Source organism: Callithrix jacchus, chromosome 1 (genome assembly GCF_049354715.1).
Source record: "Callithrix jacchus isolate 240 chromosome 1, calJac240_pri, whole genome shotgun sequence".
Taxonomy (NCBI): domain Eukaryota; kingdom Metazoa; phylum Chordata; class Mammalia; order Primates; family Cebidae; genus Callithrix; species Callithrix jacchus.
The window spans coordinates 206,810,524-206,835,494 of record NC_133502.1 but is presented as its reverse complement, the minus strand read 5'-3'; the positions used below and the strand labels follow the sequence as shown (position 1 = coordinate 206,835,494).

The 24,971-nt window shown below is 37.7% G+C and overlaps 1 protein-coding gene across 33 annotated transcripts in view; it reads left to right on the top strand.

Annotated features, from left to right (window-relative positions):
- Positions 1-24,971, top strand: part of RBFOX2 (RNA binding fox-1 homolog 2) — a 287,551-nt gene that overhangs the window by 60,399 nt on the left and 202,181 nt on the right. For 16 of the 33 annotated variants that reach the window (XM_078339655.1, XM_078339561.1, XM_054240784.2 and 13 more), the window contains exon 1: positions 4,358-4,425. The exons of the other annotated variants lie outside the window; for them this stretch is intronic. In XM_078339655.1, the coding sequence (XP_078195781.1) occupies positions 4,384-4,425 (42 nt within the window). In that variant the 5' untranslated portion in view covers positions 4,358-4,383. Of the gene's footprint in view, positions 1-4,357; positions 4,426-24,971 lie in introns of those variants that run through there. 33 annotated transcript variants of the gene reach the window in all.

The window sequence follows — 24,971 nt, the reverse complement described above, 5'->3', positions numbered from 1 at the left end:
AGTGCTGGTACTGTCTCATTTCTTGGCCTAGGTGTTAGTTACATGGGGGACCTGGGGATGGGGGTCACTTTGTGAAAATTCATGAAGTTATGCACGTAGGATTTTTGCCTATTTCTATATATATGATCGCTTCAGTAGAAAGTTTACTCTCTTCTACTTGTGTTCTGTAATTGCTACAGCTGATAGTTTTCCCCTCATACACATACTGATCCTTTTCCTGTCGAACTTGTAGGATGTGAGTGCACATACATTTTTGTGTTTATGTGTTGTTGGGTGTTATGTGGGGATGAAGGCGCTTTTTAAAGTTAATCTAAATTTGCTTGTCAAATATTCAACACACTGAGTTTCAAACAGCCACAGGAAAGGAGAATTGATGAATAAGTTTCATTGACCACTTTTTAATGAGAAGAATAAGGAAATTTTCCTTCTACCTCACAGGGCAGCAAATTTGGATATGCTCTGCAGACAAAAGAACCTCTTCATTGAGGGTCTCAGCCACTAAAAGCTTCATTTTCAGAAGAATGTGCCTCCTTTTAGCCTTTATTCTTATCATGGAGATTATAAGGAAAACAGATTTCCATGATATTAATATTCTCCCCGCCTTTACTCTGTGGAAATCTAACTCAAAGTAAGCCATTTTAGGAAAACCTAATTTGGGTTAGGTAGAAAATCTAAAAGGTATTGTCTTGCCCTCTCTTAGCTGGTGATAGCTCTCAATTCTCAACCTGGCTTTAGTAAAATTCTTGAAAGTTTTAGTTTGTTATGTTGCCTTATGACCATACCTTTGTAAATCTCTGTTCTCCTTCCCTGGAATGCTCTTACTTTCCTCATTTATGTAAATGAACCCCTGCTCATTCTCCATGGCATCTTCTAGAGGTAGCCTTTCCTTCTGTATACTGTCACCATACCTATACATCTTTGCTGTATTGAATATCACACATAGCCCTGTTTATTTGTCCTTTGGTGCCAGCCTTTTGAAATTATTGACTAGTATGTGGTAGGTATTGAGGAAGTATTGAAAGAAAGAATGGATGATTGGGCATATTATTTGAAAGACAATAACGATTTTCTAAAGAATAAAATCCAATGATAATATTTGACATTAGTAGATATATTTTTTTTCCAGAAAAGTTGATTATTTGCCTTAATTTCAGAGTAAAACCAAGGGTGTATGTTTATAACAAGGTGTATGTTGTGGCCGTAGCAGGAGAGAGTGATACTAACTAGTTCACATGAGTATCAGACACCTGACCTTGGCCTCTTTAGCATGGTTCTCTAATCAGCTGATTTAATTTTAGTGGAATCCCTGGAGAATCTCTGGTTCTATATGTAAGATGTAGAAATCATAAATCTGATGTATAGATCCTGACTGCATTAGGATTTGTGGATTAAAGCCAACAAGTGAGACTGTGTAGGTATTATGACATTATGACTGGGCCAGTGTAGGCATTATGACAGTGATAATTTTTTTCATCTCAGATATTATGAAATTAATTCCACAATGTTATCTGAAGTTTTGTCATTTCATTTCAGCATGTAATTTCTCAAGCCAATTTTAATTTAAAAAGATCTGAGTAGAATCATTGCCGTTTGTCCAGAAGTTTAGAATAATAGGATTAAAATAATATATTAATAAGTATTGAGTGTCTACTTAGAGTTTAGTACTGTTAGTAATGCATAAAAGGGTGACTTTGACCTTGATGTCAGGTGTCCTATATTTTATTGATGGCATAGGAGAACACAGATCTAAAATGATTTCTAGATGTTTTTTCCAACCCTCACTGTCTGAAAATAGGAAGCTAAGTGGAAAAATGCATAGGCTTTGGAATCCAAACAGATCTGGGTTAGAATCCTGGCTTAAAAAAAAAAAATGAAATAATGAATTATATAACCATGGTCACCTTGACATCACTGGCACTCTGTTTCTGTGTGTTTGCAAAGTGGAATAAGAATGTGTACTTGGCTGGGCATGGTGACTCATACCTGTAATCCCAGCACTGGGAGGCTGAGTTGGGCGAATTACCTGAGGTCAGGAGTTCAAGACCAGCCTGACCAACATGGTGAAACCCCCATTTCTACTAAAAATACAAAAATTAGCCAGGTGTGGTGGCGATAGCCTATAATCCCAGCTCCTTGGGAGGCTGAGGCAGGAGAATTGCTTGAACCCTGGAGGTGGAATTGCAGGGAGCCGAGATCGCACCACTGCACTCCAGCCTAGGTAACAGATCAAGACTCCATTTCAAAAAACCAACCAACTGAACAAAACCCCTCAAAAACAAAAAAGAATGTACACCAGTTGGTCTTTTTGTGTTTGAAAAATAGTGATGACACATATAAAATTCCTAGCACATAATAAGTGTTCTTAATGCACGTTTGAGTGAAAGAGTAGATAAATGGAGCTTTGTTTGCAACATTCACTTAGTCTAGGCCATTGCTAATAGATTTCTTCATAATAAGTCAAGTTTAATAGTTGATTTGATGGGCAATCTCAGAAACTGCTTTAGTCTTTCCATTGTAGAATAAGGTGACTGTTTTTAAGAGTGTTAAGGGCCTTTCAAATAGTGCTTATCATACTTAGCCTGTGGAACCATGGTGTCCATAGGAATGCTTTTACACAGGAACGGCTTGTTAAGAGTCAACAAGGAGCGAAATAATAAAACAGGTATCTCAGAGATGGGCTCATCCCATTGCCCCCTACCCTGCACTGCAATGTGAGTTTCAGTTGTTAGCATATACTGCATCATTTGCTATTTCCCACAGCAGTTGTAAGGCTTTTTCTAGATGCCTGTGTGTTAACTAGAGGCATCTGACTCTTTTGACGTCTCTAATTGTTCTAAATTGTTTAAGTTTCTTTGGGGCAGATGACTGTTATTATACTTAAATTATTCTCCTTTCATGTCTGGTTTTTTTTTTTTAAGCTGGAGTATTGGTTCCCTGGAGCTGAGTCTCGGCCTTGCAAACTGAAAATATAATTTTCCTGGATATGTCTTATCTATTCCTTTTCTCCCTTTCTACTACAAGGCTCTGACCTGCTTGGAGCCCTTACTACTTGGTCACAATTGATGCTTCGTCCTTTGGAGTCATATAGGACATAGTCACTGTGTTGATTCAGTGCTCAGCTATCAAATATGGCTCTGAGAAGGAATTACCTCCCTAGAATGCGAAGTGGGCATCTGAGCCAGAGTAAAGTCCTGGTCCACATTGAGTCATCTTTAGGGAGAATGAGGAGTAACAGTTTCAACATTAGAGTTTGGATTAAGCAAAGAAAATACTAGTCACAAATTGGCTGGTGTATGAGGTGACTGACTAGAGCTGGATTTTTACCAGTAGAAACCTTTGTAGGAAACCTTTGTAAGAACTGCCTGTGGGTCAAGAAGTTGTGTATATTTTATGGTGTATCTATGATTATGAAAGAATAATTTTCTAAAAGTTTATGTTCTTACTTTGGGGATTATTAACATATTAATATCCACAGGAATTTTGCTACCAATGATGTCATCTTACTCTTGATTCAGTCCTCTTTGGCACAGGGACCTAAACTAATTTACATTAATTTTGTCAGTAATTCTTATAATATCCCTGTGTGGGAGCTGCTTTTTTAGATGAGGTATGTGAGGATTTGTTTAAGTTGATATAGTAGGTCAGTCCCTTGGATGGAAAGTTGGACTCAGGATTTGTGTTTTCCACGCATAGTGTGTTTGATCACTGAAGTATGCAGTCTTTCTACCTAATTCCGCTCCCAGTTTATTCTTTCTATAATGGAGGAAATCATATCAAGCAGATAGCAGGAGAATTCTATCTTTAAAGACTTTTCTGCCTTTAGGTACAGAGTTCCCAGTCCTTGACTTAGGATGGAGGGAAACAGCAGAACACTGTGACACTGTGATGTTCAGCAGAAATGGCCCAACTGTTTTTTTTTTTTTGCATAGTTTTTTGTTTTCTGTTTAAAAATTCTCCTTTGGGAGGAGGTGAATGTGAGAATTTTCTCTCTGCCAACCTTATATGTGAGGCAGGCGGCTTGGATGTTGTTAATGCTCAGCAAATATCACTACTTGCTTTTGGGTTGGGGGCCAGAGAAGAGGAGGTGAAGCAGCCACTAATGGGTGGGGTTAAGGGGAGGGTACAATGTGGGAAGGAGGACATTTCTCTGTGTTTTCTTAGTCATAGGACTCTGAATCCCAAGTAGCTAAATTTAGCTCAGGTTCCTGTTGAAAGCATCGTCTTTTTGGGGCGGGTGGTGTGGGGAGAACGGAAAACCTTTTTGTGTATCCTGCTCCATGAAGCCAATAGGGAAGCAGGAGGAGGTGAGGTTGCCATGGAGATGGTAGCTGTGTGCAAGGGGAGAGCAGCAGGGTTTAGAATTCCAGGAAGGAAGAGAGAGTGATGTCATCAGATTCCATGGACCAGCCCAGGAACCCCTGTGAGGTTGGTGGGGAGTTGGGTGTGTGGGGGGTGGTGGAGTGGGAGTTTGTGCAGGGGAATTGTGGCTTCAGTAAGGTGTGGGGAGTCCAGTTCAAGCAGAGAGGTTGGTCGTGCGGGATTGTGCTGATCTGCATTAATGCCTGATTTAAAAAAAAAATCTGGAAATCATTCTGAATTTGCAGAATATTTTGTGTGTTGAAAAAAGACATTGATTTAACAAAAGAGCCCATCTAGATGTAGAAATGTATTATCTTTTTATAGTTTTATCCCTGCAGTATTTGCGTGCGCCTTTATCCCTTGTGTGTGAGGGTATTTGTGTGCATATTTTAGTATATACTTGCCTTTGTACAATACCTTTTATGGTGCTGCATGCAGTTAAATGCTTCATTAATGCCTGCTTAGGGTATTTATTTTTATATAGACGGGTGTATATAAATAAAAAACACAAAAAATAATCTGAAAAGAGAAAGCAGTTGCTTTTTCAGCAGAAAGGAAAACTGCATGCTTCAAGACAGTTGTTCTGAACATATGCATGTTTGTGCTGATAGTGAAGGGCAAATGTGTTTCTTTTGGTATGACTAAGAGGCTGATTTTTTTTAAAAGCAAATATAACAGAACCTGTGCATCCAAATGAGTATTGCCCTTCAAAATAGTCACCTTGGCTGGTGATAAAACCATTGCGCAAAACATAAAGAACTCTCATTCAGAATTGGCTTCAGAGATCGGCTTTAGAGATGAGTGATGAGGAAAACATTTTCAATACCTAATACTGATTTTTTTATTTAAAAAATGCCTACCTACGTTTTTGAAAGACACTAGGTTTCTTTGAATTGGCTTTTCCTGATTTTGTGTTGTCAAAACGTCAAACCTGTGCCCAAATGGTGAGCTTTTACCCCATTTAAAGATACTTAAAGTCATGGGGTTAGGCTCTGAAGGCATTTTCAGATCAAGGGCTCTTGAAATATTTAGTTTAGCAATGGCAATGTTTTGAATGATGGTAGCATCTGAGGAATAAGAACATAGCCTTCCTCGGGCGACATCTGAGGCGACCCATTTGAATTTATTTGTTAAAGTGTGTCTGTTAAAATCAGTGACACTACCATTGGGTGATGTGGGAAGCAGCATTAGATGGTGTGTCTGAGGGCACAGACTCTTTGGAATTGGATTGATAAAGTCTGAACCCCTATTCTGCAATTCACTAACTGACCTTGGACAAGTTAGTCTCTTGGTGCATTGGCTTCCTCATGTATAAAATGGGAATGATAGTGCTGTAAGTACCAAGCTTAGAGTATGGTTTGAGTATTAAGTAAGCTAATATGTAAAGCTCTTAGACATTTGGTGTGTTCTCAGTCAGTGCTTGCTGTCGTTACTGTCATTGATAATTCTATATTTCTTTGAATTACAGAATTCTGAGGTAGAATGTGCCTGACGATAGTATAGTCCAATAGTCTGTGTTCTGTACAGTTGGCCCATCATATCTGTGGGGTCCATGTTCATGGATTCAGCCAACCACAGACTGAAAATAATTCAGAAAAAAAATAACAGTGCAACATTAAAATAATACAAATAAAAATATGAAATAACTGTTTACCTAGCATTTACACTGTATTAGGTATTGTAAGTAATCTAGAGATGATTTAAAGTATCTGGGAGGATATGCATAGGTTATATGCAAATACTGTGCTATTATATATTAGGGACTTGAGCATCCGTGGATTTTGGTGTCTGAGAGGGATCCTCAAAACAGTCCCCAGTGGACATCAAGGGATGACTGTATTGAAGTCAACCTGGGCCTCATTCCAGACACCAGGAGGGAAATCTGTAGTTTTTAAATGATTCCCAGGTGATTTAGATGATCAGTCATGATGAAGCCCGGTCTCTACTAAAAATACAAAAATTAGCTGGGCATTGTGGCAGTTGCCTGTAATCCCAGCTACTCAGGAGGCTGAGGCAGGAGAATCACTTGAATCTGGGAGGCAGAGGTTGCAGTGAGTTGAGATTTCGCCATTTCACTTCAGCCTGGGCGACAAGAGTGAAACTCCATTAAAAAAAAAAAAAAAAAAAGGATTGGGAACCATTGAGTATAATCTGTTTAGAATAAGGCCCCAGCACTAGAAGCTTCATTTCCTGGGAAATGAGGGAATCCCAGACGCCATAGACCTACTGAGTCAGAATTTACGTTTTAACAAGATACCTAGTGACCTATCTGCATGCCAACATTTGAGAAGCACTGCTTTTCTTCTATGTATGGGAATAATTGGGTGATGACCACAGGTTAAAGATGAATTATCTCTGTTTTTCCCATTGCTGGAAGGGAAACAGTCTGGCTAAGCCAATGTGTAGATAATCATACACTTACCCTTTCTATTTTTTGGCCTAGGGATAAATGCTTTTCTGGACTAAACTGCTGTGTAACATGTAACGGAAAGAACGGTTATAATGATGGCTCTGGCTCTACTGTTTACTAGCCATTTGGCCTTGATCCAGTCATTTAGTCTCTCTGAGTATCACTCTCCTCACCTGATAATGGAAATAATACCTAGAAATAATATCTATAAATTATCTAGCACAGTGCTTGCTAGCTTTCCCTTTCTCCTTGCCTTCAACCTTTCTTTAATAAATCTGTAGCGTAGTTCTAGTCCCTTAGACAGGGCCACCAATTGAATCTCAGTACCATCCCACCTCTGTGGGTTCCTTGCCTTTTGCCCTTCTGTGCCAGCTATCTTGAGTGTTTAATTGTACTTGCAGAAAACTAAGCTTTACAAAAAATTATAGTTTTCTCTGCCTCTTTCTGCAAAATGCTTTTTACTTAATGGAGACTGTTATCTAAGAGGGCTAGAGGATGAAGAACTAAAGGAGTTGAATAATTGAGTTGATATAGGAATCCAAGTATAATGAGATATGATAGAGGCAGCTCTTTTATGATCATTTGTTTAAAAAAATGAAGTTCCTGGTTTTTAAAGCTTGGCGTCAAGAAAAAAAAATTCTCGATAGGTTTGAAGTTGTATGAAGTCTATTAGATTGGTTCTAAGCAAGAATTAACTTGGTAATTATCACAAGATCACTGAATTGATAAGTAATGAGCATTGTCTTCTTTCTGACCAGGGAATTAATGTAAAAAAAGGAAGTTCAGGGACTCATTCTGAGGACAGTAGAAGTAGGTGGCAGAGAGTCTAGGTCAGAGAGTTGGCAGTTGTAGCCAGCAGGGCATTGGAAGCAACAGCAGCAGGAGGAAATAGAAAGGTCCAATTTTACTCAGATCTTAATGGACTGAGGGATAGGCAGGATTGTGAACTCAAAGCCTATAATAAAAATTGTTATAATAATAGTTTTTCTCTGTGGAGTAGGTACACTTTTAGGTGCTTTGTATATATTATGCCTAAACTTAACATCCTTGCAAGGTATAGATATGATCACATATATTTTATAGGCCACAAAATAAAATCGAGGCTCAGAAAGGTGAGTAACTTGCCCTAATTTCTTCTTCTTATAAACAGCAGAGGTGGTTTAACATCATGTTCAGTAGCAGTGTGAATGAAGAGCCTGTTATAAAACTATACTGAAATAATACATATCAGTTAAAATTTATTTTGTTTATATTGACTTTTTTTGGGCACAGTTGTTAATTTAGACTGTGATAGTCAACTCAGATAGTCTGTCAGAGGGACTTAGCCTATCTCAAAGGGACTTTTTTGACAATGATCCTTTGAAATGTATTTCTTTTATACTCTGAGTCTAATTAAGAGGTACCTTTTGTTTTTTTTTTAATGCCAAAACTTGTGAATTCTTCGGTTTAGTGAAACGTCAGTTTGTATTGAAATATCTCAACACAAACTAATTTGTTGGTGGTTATCAGTTGACATATTTAGTCATAATGAGTATACACATAATTGTGTCTGTTAGTCTGTTATTCTATTCAGATCCAGATGTAGATAATTATCAATTATTGTACAAAGTGAATTTTATATGTTTAGATTTCTAAGTTATGGTTGGAAGAACTCCAAATTAGAGGACTTGGGTTTTAGGCCTGTTTTTGTTGTTTACTACCTGTGAGACATTGGACATGTCACTTAAAATTCAGTGAATCTGAACCTGAGTTTCCCATATCAATCAAAAGAGAACAATGTTATCTACTTAACAGAATTGTGATGAGTAGGATGTGCTTGACACCAATTTCTGCTTCTTACTAGCTCTGTAACCATGAGAAAGACATTTGAAACCTTGTGTTACGTTGGTTTTCCTATCTGTAAGATCAGTCTACTGGTGTGAGTGTGGTTGCAAGGCAGAGAGGGTACAAGCAAAGTAGTTGAATTAGAATTAGATGATCTCTGTGGGTCCCTTCATAATCAATCTGTAGTCTTATACTTGTCAGAACTGCCTGTGTGATGGTATGTGGTGAAGTGTTACAACTAAGATACTGTTTTTTTTCCCTTTTATTTAGCCCACACAGCCAGATTGGAAAGACAAAGATATTGTTTCTTATTATCATTCTTGTTCTTTAACGGGCTACTGCATTAAGGAACAGGCACTGTGTGAGCCATGTTGCATGTATTACCTCAATTCTTGTTAATGATCCTATGAGGTAGTGTTCTTGGATCACGAGGTCAAGAGATCGAGACCATCCTGGTCAATATGGTGAAACCCCATCTCTACTAAAAATACAAAAAATTAGCTGTGCATGGTGGCATGTGCCTGTAATCCCAGCTACTCAGGAGGCTGAGGCAGGAGAATTTCCTGAACCCGGGAGGCGGAGGTTGTGGTGAGCCAAGATGGCACCATTGCACTCCAGCCTGGGTAACAAGAGCGAAACTCCGTCTCAAAAAAAAAAAAAAAATTGAAGAATTTGAGGCTGAGAGATGAATTAGCTTTCTATGGCCATAGAGCTAGTAGGTTACGAGAGACATAGATCAGTGTGATTCTAATGACTGTACTTTCCCCATACCTCACTACACATGCTGTTAGGATAGGCCAAAACTAGGACATGGGCTTATTATGCCACAAACTGCATTTATGAAAAGAATATAATGAGTCTAAATAATTATATTCTTCACCATCAAACACTTGCAGTTAAAGAAGGGGAGAAAGCCAGTTACACTTCAGAGTGTTCTTGCTGAAATAGTAAAAATTATTACTGATACCAATTCTCCATCCTCGATATGGATCTTTTTAATAATCTCCGCGACAAAATGGGTAGTACAAATAAAGCACTTCTGCTGCGTACTAAGTATGACAGTTATCTACAGGAAAACTGCTTCTGTGATTGAGTTGCTAGCTGAACTTTTTTCATTGAAGTTTTTTCATGGGATGCCATTTTTACTTGAACAAACTGATAGATTGTGATATTCAGACATTTCATTAAAAATGAATGAAGTGGCCAGGCTCAGTGGCTCACACCTGTAATCTCAGCACTTTGGGAGGCCAAGGTGGGTGAATCACTGGAGTTCAGTTTGAGACCAGCCTGGCCAACATGGTGAAACCCTGTCTCTACTAAAATTACAAAAATTAGCTGGACTTGGTGGCATGTACCTGCAGTCCCAGCTACCTGGGAGGCTGAGATGGGAGAATTGCTTGAACCCAGGAGGTGGAAGTTGCAGTGAGTTGAGATTGTGTCACTGCACTCTAGCTTGGGCCACAGAGCAAGGCCCTGTGGGAAGGAAAAAAAAAGAATGAAGCAGGCCCATCATTTTAAGGAAAACCGATACTATTTGTTGCCAGTGATAAAATTTGAGCTTTCAAGCAAAAGCTAGAGTTTTGGAAAACTTGTATCCTGGACTATGAGCTTGATAGCTCTGGTCCTTAAAAGACTTTTCTGATGATATTGGTGATGATATTAGTGAATGTGAATTTTTCAATGTTATGTAATGAGACGTGTCAACAGTTAGAAGATCTTTATCACTTAGCGAACTTGTATTTTATAAATGAATAATACACAATGTTACAAAATCATGCATAGGCAAAATATATTCAAAGTAAATGAATTTTTATGTCAAGAGTATGGAAAAATTTCCTGGTAAGATTTCACATGCCACATTGCAGCTAACCTTTGGTACAGTATTAAAGAAGAATATTTAGAGATAGGTGAAAAGACTTATTACAATTCTTTTGCCTTTTCAAGATACATATCAGCGGAATGCCAAATTTCTTCCTTATGTTTCGAAATAATACTGAAACAGATTGAATACAGAAGCAGGTATGAGAAGCCAGCCATCTTCTATTACAGGAGTCTCCAACCCCCAGGCCACAGTCCGGTTACTGGCTTGTGACCTGTTGGGAACCAGGCTGCACAGCAGGAGGTAAGCAGCCAGCACTACTGCCTGAGCTCCATCTCCTATCAGATCAGTGGCGGCATTAGATTCTCATAAGAGCACGAACCCTATTGTGAACTGCACATGCAAGGATCTAGGTTGCCTGTTGCATCCAATACCTGATGACCTGGGGTGGAACAGTTTCATCTTGAAACCATCCCCACCCCTGCCCCACCCCCGGGGGAAAAATGGTCTTCCATGAAACTAGTTCCTGTGCCAAAGAGATTGGGGATCACTGTTCTATTAAGTTGGATGTTAAAAATGTCTGTAGAAATGTAAAATAATGACAGTCTTCTCACTAGTTTAGTTTGCAAACTAAACCATTTTCATAAAATATTTTTTAAGTTAACATAATGGTTTATTATTGGTACTTTTAAATGAATGAACATATTTTTAAAATTATTGTTTTAGTTTCTGATAGGCAAATCTCAGTAGTTCTAACCCACATAAACAAAAGCTCTTTGGAATCTGGTAATTTTTAAAAGTTTTAGGGTATTCTGAAATCAAAACAATTTGAGAATTGGAGCTCTAATTCTCTAATCTTTTTTTTCAGTAGTGGTTGAGATCTCTTAAATTGGTTCTATAAGTCATGAATGGATCTTGAGTCACAGTTTGAAAGAGAGTGGGCTAGAGTTAGAGGATTGCATTGTGAAGGGAGGTGGGATTTTGCTGAATTTTGCTTAAGTTGATGTGCGAGAATGTGCCAAGGTATGAAGTAAATTCAGTAAAGTTTCTCTCTGGAAATTAGCTATTTATGGTCATCCTTCAGACCCCATTAAAATCTTACCTGCTGTGAGTTCTCCGCTTTGTAATTTCTTTATTCCCTTCTCACATGATTATCAACCACGTACACTTGTTCTCTCTGGGCCTTATATTTACATTTTATTACATGGTTCATATTGTATTTGTTTACATACCTTTCTTCCTTACTAGACTGTGAGTTGAGAAAAGAATCTCTAACTTATTTTTCTTTGCATTCCTACGAAGTTCCAGACACATAAACATCCCTCAGTAAATGTTTGCTGAAGGAATAAATGAGAAGAAAAAGAGAATAACCAAGTGAGGCAAGGCTTGGGATATTCTGAACCTAATCATGTAAGCAATGGAGAGCCATTAGCATGGGAGTGATAGGAGTGGTGTTTTAGGTAGTTACCCCTGGCCCTGGTAAGAAAGCTGGGCAGGGGTGGATGGCGGCCAGCTCTTAGCTGGACCAGCTGAGACTGTTGTTGCAGTAATTTAAGCTTTAGGTGATCCAAGACTCTATTAAGATGAGTGCTTTTGCCATAGATAATAAGGCATACATCCTGAATCCTGAGGAGTATTTAAAAAACAGAAACAATACCATTCATACTGTCTGACATTTGTTATGTATGCATGCTGAATTCTGTGTTAAGGGCTTTATGTATATTGTTTCATTTAATCTTCACAGCATCTCTGAAGGTAGGTATTGGTATCTCCATTTTTTTTTAGTTAAGTAAAAATAATACATTTCGTTTGTTGAACAGTTAGAAAATACAGATGAGAAACCTCCCCCCACAAAGACGTATATCACTCATAAATCCAAATTCAACACCAAGACATATAACCACTGTACACATTTTGGGATATATCCTTCCAGACTTAAAAAAGTGTGTGTGTGTGTGTGTGTGTGTGTGTGTGATATATGCCTGAATGTGAGGGGACCATGAATATAAGGCTTTATGCTGTTTTTCCATTGAAAGGAAGGGCTAACCTCTTAAGCTTTTAGGGATGTTAAGGAAATAGGCAAATATCTACTTAAAATATTTATGTAATTTAGAAACATTTTATCTTTTTGGAAAAAAAAGTGTATATGCGCTACTGCATATACTGTATCTGTATCGTTGCTTAGAACCACTTTAAATCTTCAGTTTTCCAGAGTACATATTGAGATACAGCACTTTTTTGAATCTGTATTTATTCCAGTCACTGATGATTTTATCTCAAGGTATAAATACTTACTCAGAAAACAGGAGGTTTCTTTGTTTGTACTATAGTGTATACTGCATTGCTTTTCAAAAAAATTTTAATGGAAGTGAAATTCATGTAACATAAAATTAACCTTTTAAAAAAGTGAACAATTTGGTGGTATTTAGTATGTTCACAGTGCTGTACAGCCACTACCTCCATGTAGTTCACATCACCCTAAAAAGAACCCCATATCCATTAAGCAATCATCTTCTCTTTCCCCTTCCCTCAAGCTGCTGGCAACCACCAATCTGCTTTCTCTTTTGATGAATTTGCCTATTCTGGAGATTTCATATAAATGGAGTCATACAGTATATGACCTTTTGTGTCTGGCTTCTTTCACTTAGTACTGTGTGCTTTCAGTGTTTATCCATGTTGTAGCATATATCAGTACTTCATTCCTTTTTATAACTGAATGACGTTCCTTTGTGTGTATATACCACAATTTCTTTATCTGTTTATCCTTTGATGGACGTTTGGGTTTCCTTCTTTTGGCTATTGTGAGTAGTGTTGCCATGAACATCTGTCTACAAGTATTGGTTTGAGGACTTGTTTTCCACTTCTTTTGGGTATATACCTAGGAGTGGAATTGCTCAGTCATATAGTAGCTCTATATTTAACTTTTTGAAGAACTGCCAAACTCTTTTTCATAGCAGCTGCTCCATTTTATATTCCCACCAGCAATGTACAAGCATTTGTCAATTTATTTTTAATGAGGAACACAATAAGACAGGGAAAGTAAAGAGAAAGTGTGTGTAGCCTTTGAGTCTATTAGAGCTTTGTATCTTAGATTTTGCCTGATGGAATTATTAAATATTTATTTAGCATCACTTCAGCACTAAGAATGAAATTTAGCTCAGGGAAATGAATCTAATCTATTTTAAGTGGTGAACAGACTAAGAAGTGATGATCAGAGGAATGAAGGAATGGAAATTTAAATAGACTAAAGTTCTTGAGGGCAAAGGCCTCATTCATCTTTGTGTCTTCAGCATTTAAGAAAGTACTTCGTGTATTCTAGGTTGCTTTGGGGTTCCCCAAAACTACCCTACGTCCAGTGAATTATCTAGGACTTCAGAACTCAGCATGTGGTCATACTTATATACTAGTTTAAGGCTATAAAGCAATGTCAGCAAAGAAAAAAGGTGCATGGGATTAAGTCCAGAGGAAACTTACTCAAGCTTCCAAAAGTCCTTTCCCAGTGGAGTCACAGGACATGGTTGATTCTTCAGCATGTTGTGACAGTAAGTTGTGACAGTGTTGTCTACCAGGGAAGCTTGTTACAGACTTAGTGCTGAGATTTTTTGGCTGGGGATGGTGGTAGATGGGGCTGTTCACATAGGTACCCTAACCCTAGCACATATCAAATTCCAGACTCCCAAAAGGAAAGCAGGCATTAACAGGTAAGAGCCACCCTGATCAGTTCTGGGAATAGAACCCTTGTGAAATCTTAAGTTCCAGATACCAGCTAAGGCCAACCTTGCAAGCTGCTTTCTCTGAGGATAGCAGTCAGACCTGTTATGTTAATTCTTTTTGCACATAGATGTTCAGTTTCTTTAAAAAATGTGTTGTTAGGTCTGTGAAGAAAAATAAATGCCACAGTAGAAAGCCAGCAGGGACTTTAATGTAAGACAGACCTGATTTATAGTATTGTGGGACAATTGTATTGTTTTTCTGAGCCTCAGTTTCCTTACTATGAAGTGATATATCACAGGGTTTTAGTGAGACTTAAAAGTGATAATGTTTATAAAAAACACTAAGCATAATGTCTGTCTTATATATAGTAAGTAGCTGTTAACATTTTGTTTCAGCTCACTTGTATCAATCCAGGTCCAGCCAGGAGAGAGAGACTATACAGTACTTTGGACAGGAGATTTAATATAAAGAATTATTTACCATAAGAGGAGATTGAAGTAAGGAGAAATTGACTTGAAGGAAGAAAATTCTAAGTAACAGCAGATATCTGCTGTAGATACCTATAACAGCAGATACAATGTAATAATATGATTGATGTATGATAAAATAGAATTAGTATAGTAGCAGCTAATCAGCTACCCCTGGGACCGAGATATCATACCCAAAGAGCCATCTCCCTCAATACCACCGAACACTCCCTGACTGAGAGACTGAAATACTAGGGACCTTGTTGGAGAAGGCATGACTTTGATTCTCAGAATGGCAAAGAAATAAGTCCCTATGGACCTACACCAGCAGAACTTGCTGGAAACTTGTCCTTTTGAAGTTGCCAAAAACCACCCTCTAGGTATCAATAACTTGGGGAAAGTGCTTTACAAGAAGTTGCCTTGCCAGACGCATTTGCCATATGAGAGCATGAAGAGAGTTACTGAGGGAAGCTACTAGCTGCTGACTGTAATGCATTGTAGGAGCTAGGGTGGAGGGACACTGCTTATCCTGTAGGAGTCTGCTAGGCAAGCCCAATGGGACCTGTAAGGCAAATGCTTTCCTCCTACAATGTGTCTCCAATGTCCTCTACTGACAAAGCTTGACATCATGCATGCTGGCAAAGGAAAAATACTTAAAGTGCCCAGGCTCATTTTCACACCGCAGGTAAAAGGGGTAAATTTGGAACTGATAATCAATTAATTGATAACCAGCATACAGATGGAATGGATGTTTAATTCTAAATCCTCAGAAAACAGGAAGAAGATGGCAAATAGGCAGAGATTTAAGGAATTTCAAAAATAAGACATATGCCAAAAAAAAAAACAAAAAATGAAGTTAGACCTTACATCATTATAAAAATTAACTCAAAATGGATCAAAGATATAAACATAAGAGCTAAAATTATGAAACTCTTAGAAGAAAACCTACAGTAAATCCTCATGACCTTGCATTTGGTAGTGGATTCTTAGACATGACTCCAAAATCACAGGCAACAAAAGGAAACACAGATTAATTAGACTTCATCAAAATTAAAAACTTTTATGCATCAAAGACACTATTAATGAGTGAAAAGGCAACCCACTAATGGAAGAAAATATTTGGAAATAATATATTTGATAAGGGATTAATATCCCAAATATATAAAGAACTTTTACAATTCAACAAGCAAATGGCCCAATTAAAAAATGGGCAGGAGACATGAATACACATTTCTCCAAAGAAGATATACAAATATCCAATAAGCACATGAAAAGATGCTTATCATCACGAATTTTAAGGAAATAGAAATGAAAACAATGAGATAACACTTCACACTCATTAGGATGAAAATACACACAAGTAACAAGTGTAAGTAAGAGTATGGAGAGATTGGAACTCTCCCATGTTGCCAGTGGAAATTTAAAATGGTTCAGTGCTGTGGAAAACAGTGTGGCAGTCCCATAGAAAGTTAGATATTGTCATTGTGCAAACATCATAGACTTACCAGTGATTCAGCAGTTCTGCTTCTGAATATTTACCCCAAAGCATTGAAAGCAGAGACTTGAATAGATATTTGTACACCCATATTCATAGCAGCTTTATTCACAATTATTAAAAGATGGAGGCAACCCAAGTGTTCATTGACCGTTGAATGGATGAACAAAACGTGATGTTTACATACCACTGTATTGTAGGCTACAATACAGTGGTATGCACATAAAATTGTGTTTTCATGTAATTTTAACACAATAGTATTATTTGGACTTAGAAGGAAATTCTGACACATACTACAATATGGATGAACCATAAAGATATTATGGTAAGTGAAATAAGTGCAGTGAGCTGAGATTGTGCCATAGCACAGTCAGACAAATATTGTTTGATTCTACTCGTGAAGTACTTAAAGTAGTCACATTCATGGTGACACAAAGTAGAATGCTGCTTGGCAGTGGATGAAAGCGGAGAGGAATGGGGAGTTAGTGTTTATTGGGTGCAGTATTTCAGTTAAGGAAGATCAGGAAGTTCTGGAGATGGATGGTGGTGGTTGCATAACAATATAAGTATACTTAATGCTCCAGAAGTATATACTGAAAAACCGCTAAAATGGTAACTTTATGTATATTTAACCACAATTAAAAAAAGATAAAAGGAAATTGCTAAAGAATATTTATAGTATGATCTTAAACCTCAGTACTAGAAAAGAGAGGTTTAATGGGGAACTTTATTTTTTTTAAATTTTATTAAAAAAAATTTTTTTTTGAGACAGTCTCATTCTGTTGCCCAGGCTAGAGTGCCATGGTACAATCTCAGCTCACTGCAGCCTTTACCTCCTGGACTCAAGCAACCCTCCCACTTCAGCCTGGTGAGTAACTGGGACCACAGGTGTGCGCCACCACACCTGGCAAATTTTTATTATTTTTTATAGACCCAGGGTCTCCTTGTGTTGCCCAGGCTGGTCTCAACCTCTTGCACTCAAGCAGTCTTCCCCACTTGGCTTCCCAAAGTGCTGAGATTGCAGGAATGAGTCACTGTGGCTGGCCAAAATTTTATTTCTTACTTATATTCTTCAAAATATAATTTTGTCATTATGATTGAATTTTATTTTTTTTTAAAAAGGCAAGAACAAAGTAGATTTGTAAAAGAAATTTAAAGAACTGAGGGTGTTAGCCAAATAGGAATTGATGATACCAGAGTGGATTATCTAGCTGTATGAAGCATATATAGTCATACCTGGGCTGTATGATGTGGCCTTTTGTTCTGAGGCTGCATACCTGTACAGTATGTGACTGTACTGAATACTTTAGGCAGTTGTAACACAATGTATTTAAACATATCTAAACATGGAAAAGGTACAGCAAAAATACAGTATAAAAGATATAGGGCACTTATCATGAATGCAGCCTGTAGGACTGGAAGTTGCTGTGGATGAGTCAGTAAGTGGTGCGTAAATGTGAAGGTCTGAAGGTCTACGGCAGGACTGTACACTACTGTTGGCTTTATGAACACTATACACTTAGGGTACACTACATTTGTAAAAAATTATTTTTCTTTAACAAATTCGCCTTAGCTTACTGGAGCTTTTTTACTTTGTAAACTTTTAAACATTTTTTAACATTTTGATTCTTTTGTAATAACACTTAGCTTAAAATACAAACATATTGTACAACTATACAAGAATATTTTCTTTATATCCTTATTCTTATAAGGTTTTTTACTAAGATTTAATTTTTTTTTTTTTTTTACACTTTTTAAACTTTTTGGTTGAAAGCTAAGACACAAATTACACATTAGCCTCGGCCTCCACAGGGACAGGGTCATCAGTATGCTTTCCACCTCCACATCTTTCCCACTAGAAGGAGATCAGGGCCAGCAACACACATGGAGCTGTCATTTTCTGTGATAACAATTCCATGTGCTGGAGTACCTCCAGAAGGACCTCCCTGAGGCTACTTACAGTTAACTTTTTTTTTAAATACATGGAGTACAGTCTAAAATAATGAAAAAAGTAAATACATATATAATGGTATAGTAAATACATAAACCAGTAAAATAGCCATTTATTATCATTATCAAGCATTGTGCACTGTACATTATTGAATGTGCTAGACTTTTTATGACTGGCAGCACAGTAGGCTTGTTTACACCACATAGCTCAAACACGAGTAATGTTTTGTGCTATGGCAGTTATGATGTCACTGTGATAGGAGTTTTTTCAGCTTCATTATAATCTTTTTTTTCTTTTCCGGGACAGAGTTTTGCTCTGTTGCCCAGGCTGGAGTGCAGTGGCGTTATCTGGGCTCATTGCAACCTCTGCCTCTGGGGTTCAAGCACTTCTTATGCCTCAGCCTTCCAAGTAGCTGGTATTACAGGCATGCACCACCACACCCAGCTAATTTTTGTATTTTTAGTAGAGACGAGGTTTTGCCATGTTGGCCAGGCTGGTCTTAAATTTCTGACCTCAGGTGATCTCGCCTTAGCCTCCCAAAGTGTTGGGATTACAGGTGTGAGCCACTGTGCCTGACCAGCTTCATTATAATCTTATGGGACTACCATTGTTTATGCAATCTGTTGTTGACCAAAGTATTGTCATGTGGCCTTGACTGTATATGTCACTCACAAAAGGCAATGTTTCTTTGGTCACCTTAGAGGTATTCTCATTCATTCTGTCCTTGAGTACTAGAATCAGTTTATAATATCACTAGTTTTTGAACACCTTATAGTGAGGCAGAATGGCCTTTTGGCACAGATTCCTAAAGAACCGATGTAGAGTAAGCAAAGAAAATTAAAGTTTCTTTATTTGGAAATGTGCAATGTGCTGTTTTGTGGAATTTATTCTCATAGACTATATAATTTCTCTCAAGTTGTTTGCAATGGATAGACATGGGGGTTGGGAATGAATTCTTTTTGAGCTTCTCCTGTATGTTAAATATTGTGCCAGATAAGCTTCACCCAATTATTTCATTTAATATCACAACTTTTTTTGGTAGATATTATCTGTTATGCTGTTGAGAAAATTTTGGCTCAGAGATACTAAGGATTTTGACTGGAGTCACATAGTTAGAAAGTGACCCAGCCAGAATTTGAATATATATCCCCGACTCCCAAGGTTCAGTTCAACCTTTCTATTGCATGATGAAAGGAGTCATATGAGTGTGTGTGTGTATAATATAACTAGTAGTATCTGAGGTGAATAGTTTATATGATTTGAGAGTCAGGAGTTCTAAATTCTGGGTTCTCTTCTGTATCTACACAAGTTACTTCTCTAAGTCTCAGCTTCCTCACCTGTAAAGAAAAAGAGTTTGATTGGTTGTTTCTTATACACCTGTGACTACTATTGAAGAAATTTTAGTATGTTTCAAAGTTGATCTTTGAGAACCCAGTAAATCCCTGTGTCAGATTTTACCATAAAACATACTGCATATATCAAGTCGAATTAATTTTTAAAAAGTGGGGGTGGGGCTGGGCATGGTGGCTCACTCCTGTAATCCCAGCACTTTGGGAGGCTGAGACAGGCAGATCACCTGAGGGCAGGAGTTCGAGACAGCCTTGCCAACATGGTAAAACCCTGTCTGCACTAAAAATACAAAAAAATTAGCCGGGTGTAATGGTGGCGCCTGTAATCCCAGGTACTAGGGAGGCTGAGACATGAGAATGACTTGAGCCCAGGAGACAGAGTTTGCAGTTAGCCGAGATTGCGCCGCTGCACTCCAGCCTGGGTGACAGAATGAGACTCTGTTGCAAAAAAAAAAAAAACAAAGTGAGGATAAATGTGGAGGGAGTAGTGAATGTAACAAAGAACTGTCATTGATTGTCTAATGGGGAGGTGGATGAGTTTTACTGTAGTGAAGGCTTAGTTTACTACTTAACGGTTGGGCCTCAGCTGGTCGCGGTGGCTCACGCCGCCTGTAATCCCAGCACTTTGGGAGGCTGAGATGAACAGATCATCTGAGGTCAGGAGTTGAAGACCAGCCTGACCAACATGGAAAAACCCCATTACTACTAAAAATACAAAATTAGCTGAACTTGGTGGCACAAGCCTGTAATCACAGCTACTCTGGAGGCTGAGGCAGGAGAATTGCTTGAACCCTGGAGGCAGAGGTTGCAGTGAGCCAAGATCACGCCATTACACTCCAGATTGGGCAACTCTGTCTCAAAAAACAAACAAACAAACAAACACACACACACACACACAGTTGGGCCTCATGTTGTGGCCATGTTGTTACATACTGTCAGAGTCATATCTCTTATAAGTCTTCATCTTATCTCTAGGTATTTTGACCTCTTATGGTTTGGAAGCAGAATGATGCCCTGTGGTGGCTTACCAATTTCTCTTCTTGAGGCCAGGCACAGTGGCTCATTCCCGTAATCTCAGCACTATGGGAAGCGAAGGCAGGAGGATCACTTGAGGCCAAGAGTTTGAGACCAGTCTGTGCAACATAGTGAGACCTTGTCCCTACAAAAAATAAAATTAGCTGTGTGTGGTGGCACATGCCTATAGTCCCAGCTACTCAGGAGGCTGAGGTAGGAGTATCACTTGAGCCTGTGAGGTTGAGGCTTCAGTGAGCCATGTTTGTGCTGCTGCACTCTAGTCCAGCCTGAGTGACAGTAAGACCTTGTCTGAGAAAAAAAAAAAAAAGTGTGTGTGTGTGTGTGTGTGTGTGTGTGTGAGAGAGAGAGAGAGAGAGAGAGAGAGAGAGAGAGAGATACATTTATTGATTTGTTGCAGGGATTAGTTTTTGCATGTAATAGCATATGGAATTTTACATCGTCTGTTCCTGATTCCTTTTAGGTCCCAATTCAAAAATAGGCTTAATACTTGAAAAACAATTAGCTTGGTGCAAATAACATAGTGAAACATCCTGAGCAACTTGATTTGCTTTTTTTTAGTCAGTGTGGCCTGTTTCCTTTTGTTATTAAATATGTGCAAGGTGATGTGAAGTTCATTTTCAACTGGGGTATAAGTCAATGGAAAATCTGAGTTTGTACCCACTACCCAAGTTATATATGTAGAGGAGAGCTTCATGTTTTTGCTTTCCCTTGCTTTTGTCTCTCTAAATTGCAGAGTGGTAAGAATTCATTTTGTTCCATTTTTATTCTTCCTCTTCCATTTTGTGAAACTGGTTTGATTTTGTTAGGCACAAAAGAAAGGCAATGGGGTGGTTTTGTGGTCTTGTTTTGTTGTTGTTGTTTTTCTTGAGACAGGGTCTCACTCTGTTACCCAGGCTGGAGTACTTTGGCATGATCTTAGCTCACTGCAACCTCCACTTCCCAGGTTGAAGGGATTCTTGTGCCTCACCCTCCTGAGCAGCTGGGGCCACAGGTGTGCACCACCACAACTGGCTAATTTTTGTTATTTTTGGTAGCGGCTGGGTTTCACCATGTTGGCCAGGCTGGTCTCAAACTCCTGACCTTAAGTGATCCTCCCTTCTCAGCCTCCCAAAGTATTAGGATTACAGGCATGAGCCCCTGCACCTGGCCTCAGATTTGTTTTTTCCTTGCCTGGTTTAACTTTGTTGTGAGTTTCCAGTTCTCTGCACTCAGCTCCTAGCCAGCTCTCAGCAATGATAGACACCAGGGAGAAATACTTTGGCAGCATTATGTCTGTCTTTAGCTTCTCAGGCAACTTCATTTTGGTTAGTGTTTTATTGATCATTGCTTAGGATTTATGGCTAGTATATCACATGTATAATTTTGTATGGAAAGCAGAGCTTTTGAGCTACAGTATTGTTAAGTTCTCTTAGTCCCTCTTTTAACTGTATTTTTTAAATGCTGCAAAAAATTACTATTTTCATCACACCTTCTGTGTGGTATACTCTGGGTAATTTCATGAGTTTTTGTTGTAATTTTGCCAGTATTCTGGGAAAATATATTGATTAATCATTCAGAAATGATACTGATAATTTCCAGAAAGCATTTAGAAAAATGGCTGTAAAAATCACTCTTTTCAGTATGTATCAATTCAACACAGTACTGGAGGTCTTGTTCTAATAGTAGGTTTGAAGTTATCACTCACCTCTATCCATCCCTGCCACACTTTTAAAAAGATCTTCTGAAGTCCAGTAGTTAATTTTAATAGACTTTAGTTATGGTATCAGTCTCATTGTCTTGTAATTTTTATGACTCTCTGAACTCCTCAAGGGCAAGGATACCAGCATTATGTTTCTCAAAGCAGTTGTTCAATCCACTCTTACTGAATTAATGAAGGATTCTTTTGCTTAAAGAGATTTTGCAGATGTAGGTGCACATAGGAGCCTCTAAGCAGTCAAAGAAGAATATAAAAGTCAGATGCTATTTTTCTTGCAGTATATCACTTGTCTCAGTATCCACTGTACTTGCAGAGTTCATTGGCAGTAGGGATTTTTTGATAGTCACTTAAGGATTTTTCTCCTGTACTTTCACAGGTCCACTAACCAGAAGCTCCTAAACGGTTTTAATTGCTGACCTTAATAAAGAATCTTGTGGTTGGTGTTTTATTTCTTATGTATTTCTTTTTAATCTTGTGCAGTTTCTGTGCCAAGACAGAGTCAGTTTCATTTTTAACTTACTAGGCCAATAATGCTTGCTTATAGACGTAACGCTGTTAAAACCTTTTCTTTTTGGACTTTTAACACATCTGATTTCCGTCTCTTCTGTTCCAGTAGCTTTCCTTGTAATTCCATCTCTGCTTTAAATGCCAGTTATTGTTTTTATACTGATCAAAAACGCAGACTTGTTTATCAATAGATAGTCAAATCATCCCTGATCAGACCAGGAAAAGCTTTCCTACTATTATGTTGGCACAAAAGTAATTGCAGTTTTTGCCATTGCTTTAATTTTGCACCAGCCTAGTCATTGTCATGCAGTAGTAGAAGTATTGGGTAAAGAATTAAGACCTAAGTCTGAAGGCATCTCAGCCACTGTCATTAGTTGTTTGATTATGAGCAAATCACTTAAACTCTCTGAAATTCAGTTCTGTCATCTATAAAATGACATTTATAAAACTTGTTTTATGCGTTGTGAGAACTAAGTGAGATAAATAGTTGGTCTTATACGTTATAAAGCATTAAGAAACACTGACAACAGCTTTATTCTGAGTTGTGTGAATTTTACAAAATGCAAAATTTAATAAAACATGCCCTTTCAAACTTACATGAATGTAATTCTTCTGTGTAGAGGTAACCACTATTAGAAGTTTGTTGTATATCTTCTTTATCTTTTCTATGCATTTACTTACCTTTTTTTTTTAAGAGATAGGGTCTTGCTGTATTGCCCAGGCTAGTCTCAAACTCCAGGGTTTGAACGATCCTCCTGCCTGAGCCTTCTGTGTAGCTAGTCATTTCTGCCTGAGCCTTCTGTTCTGCTGTCATTTAATATGACCTGAGATCATTCATAAAGATTTTACCTTATCCTTGTAGGTGAGATGTTGAAATTGTGCAACTAATAATTGATAACACTGTTATCTTGTTATTAATGGAAACTGAGGTTTTTTTCTAGTTTTTCACTATCACAAACAACACTGTTTTGAAAATCTCTGCACATGCTTCTTTGTCTAGATAGAGATGTGAAGTTACAAGAAGGTATATGCATTCAATATTTTGATAGTAGTGTCAAATTACTTTCCATAACAGGATCCCAATATTCTTATATTCCTCCTGTTAGGTGTCAGAGTACCCATTTACTTATCTTTTTGCCTATTTATGGTGTTCTCATTTTTTCCAGTCTCATAAGTGAAACATGGTATCTTAAATCTAAAAGAACGTTTAAAAGCAGCATGGTTTGTGAGTACAAAAACCATAACTGAAAACAATTTATTCATTAACAGAAAAATAGGACAGATAAGTAATTTATTTGACATGTTTATAGTTTATAAGAGAATACTAAATGGCAATCAAAGTTAATAAAATATAATTATGTGCACTAGTGGAGATGAATCTTACATAGTATTGAGCCAAAATGCCAAATTACTAAAGAATACCTACAATAGGATCCATGTCTGTAAAATTCAAAATCATGCAAAATCAATGCATTTGTAAGAGACAGATAAAAACAAAGAGGGCTGGAGAGTTCCAAATAGCCTTATCTGAGAGATAGGAAACAAAGAAGAGTAATGCTTTGCTATGGCAGGTGGAGTTTATCCATTTCCTCTGACACATCTCTGTGTAACCTATTATGACCATGTTTGCTATTGAAGTTTTTGACAATACTGGCTTATACGAATGTGATCTTTTCCTTATAAAAAGTTTTTTGCATTGTTGAACTCCATGATTTCATGGAATATTGTTCATATGTGGGATGTCCTCTGGGAGTGATGAATTTCTGTTAATATGCTTTTGGGGTTTTTGATTACTTTCTTAATCATATAATTAATCCCTTTCTCAATTATGAAATATTTGTTTTAAGGGGATAATATGGAATGATTAGTAGAGATGATAACCTGGAAAAGTGGAAAGAACAGGGGCTTTGTAGTCCAGCAGACACAGGTTGGCAGTTTGACTTTCCCACTCAATATCTTTTACTTATTGGGTCAGTTACTTACCTTCTCTGAGTTAGTTTCCCCAATGATAGGAAATATATTTTTGTATACTGCTATATTATCTCATTCTCTTTGTCTCTATCTCTTCCTCTTCCCTTCCTTCCTAGAACTATGCTGATTAAGTGCTCAATATCTGGTGGTTATCATCATCTTTTATCATCATCATTGTTAAAATTTGTAGGGAATGGTGTTGGAGTAAATTTATAGAATTCAGAATAAACAAAAGGCACTTGTGCATTTTGGAAGGAGCCCTGTTCTTTTGTTAAAATCTAAACTGCATGTCTCCCCTATAAAAATCAGTATGAAAAATAGCCAGTATTGCCTATAACTATTAATTATTTTTAAGTAACAGATTTAATGAGATA